Source organism: Erinaceus europaeus, chromosome 9 (genome assembly GCF_950295315.1).
Source record: "Erinaceus europaeus chromosome 9, mEriEur2.1, whole genome shotgun sequence".
In the NCBI taxonomy this organism is placed as follows: Eukaryota; Metazoa; Chordata; class Mammalia; order Eulipotyphla; family Erinaceidae; genus Erinaceus; species Erinaceus europaeus.
The window spans coordinates 56,455,330-56,468,792 of NC_080170.1; the positions used below are offsets into that span (position 1 = coordinate 56,455,330).

General features: G+C 50.8%; 1 protein-coding gene across 1 annotated transcript in view; it reads left to right on the top strand.

Moving 5' to 3' along the window:
- Positions 1-654: 654 nt before the first annotated feature.
- Positions 655-13,463, top strand: part of FAT2 (FAT atypical cadherin 2) — a 56,700-nt gene continuing 43,891 nt past the window's right edge. The window contains exon 1 of the mRNA XM_060197975.1: positions 655-766. Within this exon, the coding sequence (XP_060053958.1) occupies positions 721-766 (46 nt within the window). The 5' untranslated portion in view covers positions 655-720. The remainder of the gene's footprint in view (positions 767-13,463) is intronic.

Consider the following 13,463-nt stretch of genomic DNA (forward strand, 5'->3'; position numbering starts at 1 on the left):
CTTTGCACATGTGAGCCATGCATGAGCCTTATAGCCTCAGGAAGTAGGTCCTCCTTACCATCCATACAGGGGCTGGGCCTGGGCATGTGACCCATGGGGTGTTGCAGCTTATGGCAGGGGGTGGCAGGACCTTTTATGGGGACTCTCTGACAAGTATTGCTCTGTAATCCTCATGTCCTCACCTTCTTGCAACAACCTTAGAAAGGAGACACTTGCTATCATCACCATCTTTCCATAAAGGGAAACTGAGGTTCAGTTACCAGCCCATTGGAGGGGCAGTGCCAGCACTCCAGGGGGCAGGTTTTAGTGCGGACAAACTTCAGACTATGGTGGGGAGAGAGCTGGGGGCACCAGGTCCTTTCTGCATCTCTGGTCCCTATGGAGCTGCAGTGAGCACTGCTACCCAGGTAGCACTACCTTAGTTTACACCTCTGTGAAGTGGGTGAGGGGCCTGAGTTCTCATTTTTCATGATTTGGTTCCCCACCGTGATTCTGGGCCATGGACCAGCTGGCTCCCTCTTGCCTCTCCTCTCTGAGTGGAGCTGGCAGGAGGGACAATCTGCCGGCTCTACCACCTCCCATCCTTTCCCTCCTCCTCCTGCCTGGACACACCTACTTCAATTTTCTCAGCAGCCTCTCCCAGACAGCGCCTTCTTCCTGCTCAGGCGGGCGGGTGGACGGGCACCGGAGCCCTCAGGAGCTGGCCAGCCTGGAGCTGTGATGGGCCCAGCCCAGCCCGCCAGCACCCTCCACCCCATGGGCACAGGTAAGAACTGGGAAGATGGGAAGCAGAGGAAGGGGTACAAAACCCTTCATCCTGCAAGTGGCTGTGGGGGTCAGATCCAGAAGTCTGGGGCAGGCACTGAGGGCCGAGTCACCTGGCCATACTACATAAGTCTGAAGCCAGCCAAGTGTAGTGGCATGGGAGGGTGGACGGGGAACTGAGACTCCACACAAGTGCAAGGGCTGAGCGCTCACGTGGAAAAATGGACCTGAGGAGAATGAAGCCCTCTGTGTGGGACTGGGGGAGAAGTGGGCCATTTTCTCATAGCCTTAGCAGGAAGTGTGGGCATGGGCCCCCACAGTGTGCTTGGGTACAGGGGTGTCACACATACAGCACCTGGAGCAGAGGCCCTGGGGAGACTCATTCTTTGGCCCTGCAGAGGCCCTGGAAAACACCTCACTTTCCCACCTGTGCAGTGGGATGCACTGCCTCTAATGGCCTGGAGACTGTAAGTCTGAGGAGCCCTGGAGGCAAATGGTGGGGGGAGGAGCGACTCAGCATGGCAAGATTCAGAATGCATGCTGAAGCACCCCAACATAGGAACTGGGGTCTTGCTGAGTGCTGCCTGTCCCCAGGGGTGAGGGAGAGGCTCCGGGGTTTGTGCTCTGTGCCCTCCTCACCCTAAAGCTGGTTCCCCAGTTGGAATGTGGAGGCTACAGTGCCCCCTCTAGGCACACATTTACTATTGGTACCAGCCCCTGTCATGGCACCTATCGACGCTGTGGAGCCTGTACGGAGTGTTCAGGGTCTTAGGAAGTGTATGGGTGAGGGTGGGTCCTGCCTCTGTGTCTGGGTGATCCGGGTGTTCAGCCTCTGGGTTCATCTCTCTGATAAAGTCAGGTGTTTGGTGGGCTGTTTGGGTCTGTTCTGGAGGCAGGAGTAACTTGGCACTTGGCATAGGAAGCCCAGAGTGGTAAAAGGGAACTGGTCTCCAGGGCCCCACATACACTGGGTCCACTCCTGAAAAAAGGGGATGCAGCTCTGGTGCTGGTTAAGCCTGGCCCTCACTCCCAGGTCCTGCTTCCTCCTCTACCAGCAGGAGGAGACAGAGGGAGGCTAGACTCTTTGGCATCCTGCAGGCCTGGGGACTGACATTCCTCAGCCCCCTCTTTCCAAGAGGCCCATGACAGTCTGTGGCGCCACATTGCTGAGGGCTCAATGGGGCCAGTGGAAAATGTGGGATGGTGCCAAGACTCAGAGGCCAGAGTGTGTAGGGGGCACCCCTTGACAGCAAAGCCTTGGTGTCCCATGTCCCCCATCGACAGGCCCTCACACAGGCAGCCATTAGAACCCAGAACTATTCTTCCTGGGCTGGTGAGTAGTGGGCTCACCATCAGGGGAGGGTCTGGGGTAAGAGCAAGTGTGGGGGTGTGTGGACATAGGTGGCTCAGGGCACACATTACCTAGCTCCTCAACTGCTGGTGTAGGGGGTGACCTCTGCACCCCAGCACCCTTCCTTGCCAGACAGACCCTGTGACAGGCTGCAGAGTTACTTGTGTGAGGTTGTCTGCCTACTAGTGCTACTTCGAGCCCAGCCACTAGAGATCCCTGTGCCAGAAGGGGAGTCAGTATCCCCTCCAAAGAGAAGAGCTGTCATTCCCAGGCTGGGGATGCTCCCATACATGGGGTGTAGACAAAGGTAGGGGTGGAAGGGGACTTGAGGTCACTTATTTGAAAAAGGGTTACAGTGAGGCCTCAGCATGCAGGTCACTTAGCTATGGAAGGAGACAGGTCCCATGCACCTCTGCACCCCCTCTTCCAGGCCCAGCTCTGGGCACAGCTGATAGGAGTCAACTTGGGCAGCACCCACATGGCCCCAAGTCCCCTGGAGGCATTCAAGATCAACTGTTAGCTGCCCAAGAACATCAACTGCTCCCCAACACACACACGTGCAATAACACACAATGCACACAACAAATATACATACACTCATACAAACAACACATGCAGTCAATATATGCTTGCACATCACACACATAAGCGTGCATGATATACATATGCACACAAGAGCATATGACACACACCCACACATGTTCATGCAAAAATATGTATAAAGTGCACACAACATATTTTTATGCACAACGTGAGTGTGCCACACACACAACATGTGTAATAATACATGTATACATAGCATTGGTTTGCACAATACATATGTGACCACAACACATGTTGCATACAACCCATGTATGGAACACACCACACATACACACAGGCACTACCATGACTACACAGGGTCACAGGAATTCCTGGAGTCTCCCTCAAGAGTTACTGGTACACTTTTCAGATGAAACCACAGGTTTAGAGTAATCTGCCTAAACTTGACTTCTGTGTCAGTTCTGGGTGGGTACGTATGAAGGAGCCTCTATGAGCTTTGTCAACTGTGGGGAGACAGCTCCCTGTCCAGGCCCTAGGCACCCCTGGGTGAGACACACTCTCTCCGTATGAAGTGCCCTGCAAAAAAGTGCCTTTGTCCCATCTCCTTTCCTGGTTGCTGTTTCCAGCCTGTAGACAGACTGAAAAGTTGAGCTACTTCTCTGAGGCACAGAGCAGACACACAGCACTTATGGGGCATCACCTCAGAGAGTCACCCTGGGGAGGCAGGTCTATCACTGGCAGTTTAACACCTGAGGTAGGTGATAAACAAAGGCAAACTTAGGCCAGTTGAGCCTGATGAGCCCAGGATGGAGTCAAGGAAGGCTTATTGGAGAAGGGGACATTAAGTCTCTGTACTGAACACTGAGCAAGAAAAGAAAGGAGGGATGACTACAGGTACAATGGCAAAAGGAAGGAAATGTGGTGTGCAGAGACTGTCACTGAAGTGGGAACACTGGGAGAGATGTGCCCTGGGCAAGGATATGGCTTTTAAAAATGTCATGTATATAGTTTTTGTTAATGGAAAAATTACATAAATAAGAAACTTAGCAGAATAGTATAACCCCCCACTCCTACCCCAGCTTCAGTGATTATGTTTATTCTCTGCCTAACATCCAGTCCTCTTCCCTGGCCAGGTTATTTTGAAGCAAATCCTAACTATGCAATTGCTCTCAAGAGTATCTCCTTGTATTCCCTTAAAACCTATGCAGCATGGAAAGCCACTGCCAGGGCACAGCTTTCTAAACCTTGAGCATGTCCTTGGAAGAGTGCCCTGGCTTATGTGGGGGTGCAGCGGGGGCAACTAAGGGGGCTCAGAGGAATGCTCATACATGGTAGTAAGTCACTGCACCTGACACCCCAGCACCCCCACATACCAATATAAAGTGCCCTCTAACCCTGTGCCTCACAGAGGAGGCACCATAGCCTGGTTGAGCCTGAGGTCAGATAACTGTGGGTCAGTAGTTAGCATAGGGCACACTGGGAGAAGCTGCTGCTCTGGTCTGACTCCATAGCCCAGGGCAGTCAGCCCGGTGCAAGCAAGTGAGCAAGTGAGTGAGCAGGATGGGGCACGTCAGTCATGGTGGGTATGGGCTGTGTGTGCTCACACTTCCTGGTTAGGAGGCTGCTTTCTGCCCTAAGGCTTGGCTTCTCCTTTCCTCAGGGTCCACACTTGTGAGCACAAATGCAAGTGGGGACACACAGGGGCTGCACTGCTGCATGACCCTGGGCAGGGTCAGCCTGCCATCACCATGTCTCTATTGCTGGGTGTTAGCCATCCTGCATCTGCCAACTTGGGCTTGTGAGCTCCCTTCTGGAAGGGACTGGGGTGGGGCATGCTGTCCCATGTACTGACTCAACATGAAGCTCAGTATGGATTGCAGACTCATTAGATCTTCAAACTTAGTGCGACAAAGAGAATCCTATAGTCTTGTGTATTAAGCCAGAGAATTATGACAATTTGGAAAGTTTGAATCCTATAGGGTCCCCACCTTCACCCCCTCAGCATCAGCAGAGTCCTCCTGGTCTAATTGCTCTGTGTACAGGAGTCTGACAAGTGCTCTGTGTTTCTTTACTTTCTGTAAACACTCTAAAGCAGAGTGCATAGATCATAAGCCAGAGCATGGTAGGCCTTTACAAAATGAATGCCCACAGTGGCTGACAGGACCCAAGCAGAAAGCAGCCTCACTAGCCCCAGACTCATCAGACCCTTGCCCATCACAAGCCCCACCTTAAGGAAGATGAGACAGGCTACTACCAACCTTCAAGGGAGGGGGAGGGCACCATTAGGAGCTCACTAATTATGAGAGAGGCTCTGTGAGTTCATTTGGAAGTTGCTAAACTAAACTTCACCTTTAAATGATTTTGTTTTTTATTGCTGTATTTCAGAGGCACCTTAGTTGAGAGCCATGCTTCTCAACTGCCTAGAGCTGTCTTGGAAAAAAAAACAACAACAGATTCCTCAGCCCCAAATTCATAGTTAGAATGTAGGTTGGAGGGTGGGGCAGAGATCTGGATTTCTTAGAGGCTAAGGAGCTACAGGCGAGGCCCTGCTGGGGCTGGGGATCACTGGGCTAGTTCAAGTATGGACACCACTTCCCCAGGCCATCGGTCCCGGCCCACAGGAGACCAGACAGACACAGTCTTTGGCCTTCCTGATGCTCAGGTTTTTTTTTTTTTTTTTTTTTTTTTCATTTGTAAAACAGGGATGAAAAGATAGTATCCCCATACACACACTTTCCAGAAGCAGAACATTCCATGAGGCATTCTGTTGGCTGAAATGGTATAAAGCAAGGAGCCAATACTTAAAACAATGCTTTAAAAAAAGTTTTGATGGTTTCCAGACCCCAAAATTAATCTACCAAATGTCATATGAAATCTCAAATCACTCTAGCATCTAGCAAATCAGTGACAACTGCATACAGTAGGAGTAATGCACACAGTAGGTTCACTCACCAGGACCAGGCAGGTGTGGCATACGGGAAGCTGGTGATGGGGTCCAGGTTGAGTTCTGGGGTGTGGGGTACTGGGAAGCCTCAGAGGCTGGGGTGCAGGTGAAAAAGTCGAGGGTCACTGTTGACACTTCCCTGTTGTCCGAGTCCATGTGGCTGGCGGTCACTAATGTTCCCCAGGCCCTGTGTGTCCGCCTTGATGGCGAGGGTCAAGCTTTGTCTTGGAGTGTGGCTGCTGTGAAATGGGCCGATAGCCTGACTGTCGTATTTCAGTGGCGACCTAGTTGAGAACTGAGCTTCCCAATGGCTTCGCCCCTGCAGTGCTGGACACTGCCCCCCCAGCGCCTCCACCTGCTCAAGGCCCAACTTCCTGTTCAGAAATCACACGGTGCTGTGGGCAATGGCAGCGGCTGTGTGCGGAGGGAGAAGTCCGGGCCACCTGTCACCACACCGCCCACGCGGGGACCCCTGGGACACCCAGGACCTCCTCCTGCTCCTCGGCCAAACCTTGCTAACTGGGTGCGTGGGGTTTGGTACTCGAGACACTACTGTGTCTCCGGCCCCGGGCGGGGAGGGGGGCGGGGAGCTCACTCAGAGGGCCCCCATTGCTGTCCTTGGACCCAGGAGGCTGCCGCAAACACAGCGCTGCTGTAACCTCGCAGGTGTTGTAATGAGCCCCTGTTTACAACAAGGCGGGTACAAGGCGCAGAGGCGGGGCCTGAGGCCATGAAGGCTCAGGAGCTGCCCCTGCCACTCTTACCCCTGTCCCTTCCCTCCTTCTCAGTTCCCTCTGCTTCTGTCTCTGTCCCTTCCCCCTCACTACACCCCCCCACCCCGGGCATCGAGGGGCTGCCCTTGCTGGAGGCCACCTGCCTGGAGCCTAATAGGGTTGCCCGGGTCTAAAGCCATGGCAGGTCCTGAGAGGTCACTTCTGGCAGGTTGACTAGACAACTGCTTTGGCGACTCTCCTCCTCCTGCCTCTACTTTCCCATCTGTAAAAGGCAGCTGCTTCTTGTCTGCCTCACAAGGGGCTTCTATAGAAACTACTCTAGGACAGACAAAGCTGCAGGAGGGGAGCCCCCTGTCAACTTTCCCTCTTTCAGCTAGAACTCAGCTAAAGTAAGGACCCTGTGGGGAGTAAGGACACCCTCCACCTTGGGTTCAGAGTGGGCAGGGGACCTGGGAGGATGTACCCTACATTCTAGGCTCTGAGCATCTTCCTCTGCCTGGGACAGGAAGAGCCCAGAGGCCCCTGGCTGGTCCAATCACTCCATGGAGGGATTTTCATTAATCATTATCTAAATGCCTTCTCTTTTACTAAAAGTCTTCTTTGAAGTTCCCTGCTAGCATTTTAAGAAAAAATTTAGGGCCAGGAAGATAGCTCATCCTGCTAAAGCATCAATTTGCAGGCCTGAGGGCCCAAAGGGCCCAAGTTCAATCCCTAGCACAAGCTTACACCAGAGCTAAGCAGGCCTGTGCTCTCTCTGACCCTCTCTCATATTAAAATGATTTTTAAAAAAGTTTAGTGAAATTTAATTTTTACATGCCATTTTTTAAAAATTTGTGATTATTAGTGGGTTGCAAGATTGTTAAGATTACAGGTATAGTTAGTTCCTCTACATCCACCACCAAAGTTCTGTGCATCCACCCTCCCAATGATAACCACCATAGTTCTCACAAAGTCTGAGACAGTTTACTCCTGGTTGTTGTCTTTGTTTTGTTTTTGAAAGTTTATGTGTTTCAGTTCTCTAGATTCCATATGAGTGAAACCATCAGGCAGTTTTTCTTTCATCTCTACTTACTGTGATAAGCACAATCACCTCCAGTTCCATCCATTTTGTCCCAAAGGACACAATATAATTTGTTTTTATTGCAAAGTAGTACTTCCTGGAATGTATATCCCATAACTTCTTTAGCCAGTCATCTGTTGATGAGCACTTAGGATGCTTCCAACTTTTGATTATTGTGAATAATGTAGCTATGAACATAGGGGTGCATATATACCTTTGAATTAGTGTTTTCATGACCTTTGGATAAATGCCTAAGAGTAGTATTACTAGATCATAAGGCTTTAAAATAATAAATCTTAAAAAATTTATTGGGGGGCTGGGCAGTAGCAAGGGTCAGTACAAGGATCCTGGTCCGAGCCCTGGCTCCCCACCTGCAGGGGGGTCGCTTCACAAGTGGTGAAGCAGGTGTGCAGGTGTCTATCTTTCTCTCCCCCTCTCTTCCCCTTATCTCTCAATTTCCCTCTGTCTTATTCAACAACAGCAGTAGAACAACAACAATAACAGCAACAAATACAACAATGGAAAAAAAATGTCTTCCAAGAGCAGTGGATTTGTAGTGCAGGCACTGACCCCAGTGATAACCCTGGAGGAAAAAAAAAAACTCTTGGGGCAGGGTGTAGTACATAGAGCATATATGTTACAATGTGCAAGGACCCAAGTTTAAGCCCCCAGCTCTCATCTTCAGGGGAGAAACTTCATTAGTGGTGAAGCTGTCCTTTAGGAGTCTCTCTCTCTATCTCCCCTTTCCTTTCAGTTTTTGTTTCTATCCAATAAATAAATTTAAACAAAATTTAAAAGAAAGCTTTTACATGAGCTATGAGATGTGTACAGGAAAGTGCACAGTGGCCCCTGAAGCTGTGACATACCCCCCAGAGAAAGCCCCAGCCCCTCCCAATAAGCCACCTTTGTTCTCCTGGGCCCTGTGTGAGTTTTGGTCACCAGCTGTGTGTGGAGCACTCTCTATGGAGCACTTGGGAGCGGGCAAGCCTGCCTTCCTTTCCTGTGTTGTGTGGTCCTCTGGTTAACATCTGGATGTACCCAGGATTGGACCATGGCAGCATTTCTCTGACCATCCCTTTGGGCTCTGGGGACGTGGGCACAGGCTAAGGAAGATAGTGCTGGGTCACCTGCTGCAGGTACTGGTTCCATCTGATGCAAGTGGAATGTGGTCCGTGGGGCACATGTCTTTGAGGGGATAGTCAATCCATAGGTGGTGCCTCTGGGAGTGCAGATGGCAAATTTGCTGATCCTGACTGTCTAGGTGAAAGTGTGGGGGCACCAGCTCTATGGTTCTTCCTCTCCCAACCTTCTGTGAGATTTTGGGGACCACCTTGTGTTCCAGGAGGGGTCCCTAGACCTCCTGTGGGGAGGAGCATGCGTGAGCCCCAATAGCCTGTAAATCAAACAGTAGCACACTGGCATCTGAGAAACACATATGTAACCTAACAAGCTAAAAAGATCTTAGTCTTTGCCTTGGGGGTGGGGGACAGGAAGGGGCCCCATATGGACAGATTGGAAAGCAGACTGGAAAGGAGGCAAGTGGAAATTGGGTGACCTGTTCAAAGAATCTTAACTCCAGCCACACACACACATCATCAGGAACTTGTTGGACATCTGGTGCAGAGCCCCACCCCAGGGATTTGGTTGAGTAGATCAAGAATGGGGTGGAAATAGGCGAGTTTACCACCCTCCAAGCCCTGGGGGGTTCCAAGTCCTGAGAGACTGCTTCAGTTCTATGGCCAGCCCCATGGAGGGAATGGGGGAGGCATCCCAGCAGCCCCCTGAGTCTGCCTGCATAGCTGGGTGAACTGTGGAGTGACCTGGAAAGAAGGATGGGGTGCAGAGTCAGAAGCTGGAGTGCATGCAGAATTCAAGTGTAGAATTAGAGGTGGGTGGGTGGGTGTGGAATGTGGAAATCAAGGGCTTGAGTGTGGAACCTGGAGGCTGGAGTATGGAATTTGAGAGGGTTAAAGTATAGAGCTCGGGCTGGAGGGGAAGGAGTCCAGGGTGAACCAGAGCAACATACAGGTACCAGGCCTTCAGGTGAGGTCCCAACCCCCCAGGATCTACATTCTAGCCCCCCACTTTCACAGTCCAGTCCTCCAGTTCCACTGTCCAACCTCCAAGTTCTGCACCACAGCCCCAAGTTCCACACTCCAAACACCAATTTTGCACCACTGCCCCCCTCCAGGCTGAAAAACCTTGCAGTGGGAAACTTGGCTTTACCTGACTGCCAGCATGCGGGTTTTGCTCAGAGCTCTTCATTTCAAGGTGCTCTGCTTAGTGGGGACTGGACCTGGACAGACAGACAAATGGAGAGGCTGGGCCAGGCCTAGGGGCTGGAGTGGGCACAAAGGCTGCAGATAGTGCCTTCTTTGAGCTCCATACTTATGGACCTGAAGGACCTTGGTGTCTGGTCCTGGGGTGGGAGGTTATAGAGATCCCCTTTTCCCCAGCCTGAGTGACAGGCAGGACACACAGCATAGTTGAATTAGGACCTCATTTCCCTCCTGGTCACACAAGCTGTGTGAACATGGAAGTGAGTTAACCTCTTGGAGCTCCAGTATCTCATCTGCAACAGAAGAATAATTACAGAGTTCCGTGCTCTGGCTTAAAAGCCACCCTCTCATATGGAAATGACCCAGGGTCTTGGCACATGCATCTCATGAGTTTGTTGTGGCCATTCCAAGGCTGCCCAAGGCCCACCTCCAGGGTCCTCCAGCCCAGGTGGATGACTGGAGGCTCCAGGAGATAGCGGGCTTACTCAGTGGCCCCTAACCCCCCATACACCACCACACCCAGTATTTGAAGCAGAGGCAGAGCTGCCAAAGGGCCCTGCCTGAGGACCAGGGAGGCTTCTCAGAGCCAGTCTTAAAAGAGGCCCAGCACCCTTCCCACTGGAGAAGCCTCCCAGTCACCCACTTGGGTCTCGTTTACTGGGTGTATCATGTCACCTGTACTTGCTCATTCAGCACTCAACAGCCTTGGGACAGAGACACCTGGGTTGTTTTCCCTTTTTTCCTGTAACCAACATAGAGGCTATAGAGGTACCCACAGTACACAGCTGGTCAGTGTAGAGCCTGGGGGATCACCAGATCAGTCTGGTCTAGAGTCCCTGCTCCCACCTTGAAAGGCATCCAGCTCCATACTCAACACCACTGAGAGGCCACAAATGCAGTTCCCATATGCATGTGGAAAATGCACAAATCCCCAAACACATGTGAGGTGGTATAATTTTCACCAGAGAGAGTAACAATCAAGACAGTGATAAAGAAGGGACAGAGCCCCAGGGGAAGACTCCCTTAGTGTGGCTCTCTAAATTCTCCTGGGATAGACTCTGTGCTGGGGGCTGTAGCTCCTAGCCACACCTGTCCTAGCAGGGAGTCATTGTGTACCCTGCCCCATGCTCCCCAAGTCCTGTGAAGTAGGTCAGAGGAACTATTATTATCCTCATTTTATAGATGTGGAAACAGGCCTGCAAGCGGCTCTGTGGCTTTCCCAAAATCACACAGCTGGTCAAGGGCTTGAGCCACTGGCCTTTTTCCTTCTTGGATCAGGTTATATATATATATATATATATATATATATATATATATATATATATATATAATAGAAATATTGACAAGCCTATAGGATAAGAGGGGTACACTTCCACATAATGCCTACCCCCAGAGCTCCATATCCAGTCCCCTCCCTTGATAGCTTCCCTTTTCTTTATCCCTCTGGGAGTATGGACCCAGGATCATTGTGGGGTGAAGAAGGTGAAAGATCTGGCTTCTGTAATTGCTTCTCTGCTGAACATGGGCATTGGCAGGTTGATCCATACTCCCAGCCTGTCTCTCTCTTTCCCTAGTGGGGTAGAGCTCTGGGGAAGCGGGGCTCCAGGACACATTGGTGGGGTTGTCTGCCCAGGGAAGTCAGGTTAGCATCATGGTAGCTTCTGGAACCTGGTGGCTGAAAAAGAGTTAAGATATAAAGCAGAACAAATTGTTGACTAATCATGAACCTAAAGGCAAGAATATTGCAGATGGAGATTTGAGGTCTCTGTTTTGGAAAAAGCTAGTAGGTCTATTTTAGATATATTACAAGGGGCCCAGGACTTTACTAGTTTTGCCTGAGCCTGACATCTAATATGCAGGTGGACCTAAGTTATTGTCTGGGGAGATGGTGTTATAGTTGGAAAACTAGAAACTAGACTAGGACTAGAAACTAAACTAGGACTAGAAAGCTGCATCAGGGAAGAGAGTAGCTCCAAAATATGGGGAAAGTATATAAATATTGTTAACTGTAAACTCCATCAATTTGATCTGGGGCCCATAGTCAGCACATGAGCCTAGGTAGCCTCTGTATCCCTGTATGTCTGAGCCTGTATTCTGTGGTCATGGCTAGGAACATTCCAGGCTGCACTAATTTCAGGACCCATCTTTGTTGGGTGGTTGGTAGAGTATGTTGTAGACCTCCCTTTGGAGAATGGAGCATTTCCTACCATTGTTGATCCACACTGAGGGCAAGGTCCTATAGGGGCCCACAAAGATCTCTGACCTGCTTTGCCAGGTAACAGCCCTCTAGTGTCTGTCTACAAACTGGCAAGTGACTCCAGTGTTCCTACAGGTCTCATGGAAGTGCCACCCCCTCTCAGAGAGCCCAGTTTAGCTGTCATTCAGGTCGTGTCCACACCAGGTGGGAAACAAGAACAGGAAACTCTCCCTTTGATCTGAAGTCAGGTTCCTCCTTCCAGTATACAGCTAGTTTTCTTCTGAGCCTGCTGCTCCTCTATAACCCTCAATGGCTTCTTATTGCCAAAAAGATAATTCCTATAGCAAAAGACTTCAGACCAGCAGCACCTAGAACGTCACCCACTCTCACTCTCACTTATGGCTGGAATTCTGACTCAGAGGTACCAGCCCTTCTACTCCCCCTTCCCTGGCCCTAAGCTTTTGTCACAAGCTGAATATACTTAGGATTATTTCTTGAGTACCACAATCCAGCCCTGACACTGGATGCCTGGGGCAGAAGGGAGCAGGAAATAAATGCTGAAAGCACCCCAATCCATGATGATTTCATAGGTAGACTTCGGGGGGAAGGTCTCCAAACTTTACAAAGCTCCTGATCTGACACAGAGTGGGCTCTGGATTGCTTCCTGGGTGGCCTTGTGTGCTGTGCAAACCCATGAAAAACCCATCTGAGAAGGTTGGAGGTATTTCTTGGGAGCTCTGTGCACTAATTAGCATCTGGGACATATGGGGTGGAGAGCTCGCCCTGCTCTGGGCCCTGAAATGACGGGAAGGAAAATGTCATCCAAAATAAAGCCTGATCTTGCACAAATAAGGTGGGAGCAGAAGCTGGATTGCCAGGGGGGGCCTCTAGGAACACCTGGAACGAGTCGGGATTCCTGGTCAGAAATGCCCCTGTATCTTGGACCATCACAAGCCCCAACCTGCAGTGTGAAAACCACAGACCTCTTATCTCTGTACTTCTGACAGTTCCCAGATGTCAGCACTGTCAACCACACCCTCAGATCTGGGGGCTCCTGGAGGCTCACTACTGGCCCCTGAGGGAGAGACAAGGCTGTCAGCAGCACAGCTCTGCTCACTCTGTGTGTGGAGACTCCGTTTCCAGGTCCAAGTTCATTAGGAAACAAGAGTCTCTCCATAGAGGCACCTGGCCTCCCTGTGGTGGATTGGCTGGTACTGGGCTTGCATGAGACCAGTAAACAACAAGGTGGGGGACAGAGTGAGCCCCACTGCCTATGCTCACTCTCATCAAAAGCTAGGTGAAGAGGTCACAGACTGCACACTTCCCTGGGGTGAAGTCCAGACTCAGAAAGCTGAGTCGGGGCAGAAAACCAGGGAGAGTGAAGCACAGCATGGACCCATGGGACTCAGCCTGCACCGTGACACATGTGACAGCTGGAGATAATGATGGAAGATTCACAGCCCCCAAACCCCAAGATCAGTAGTGTGAATAGCTGCCAGATATTCACACTACTGGTGGTGGCAGCACCAGGAATAGCTGTTGAAAGAGCTGTCACAAATAATCTTCAGTGTTGGTGTGCATTGATTTCAT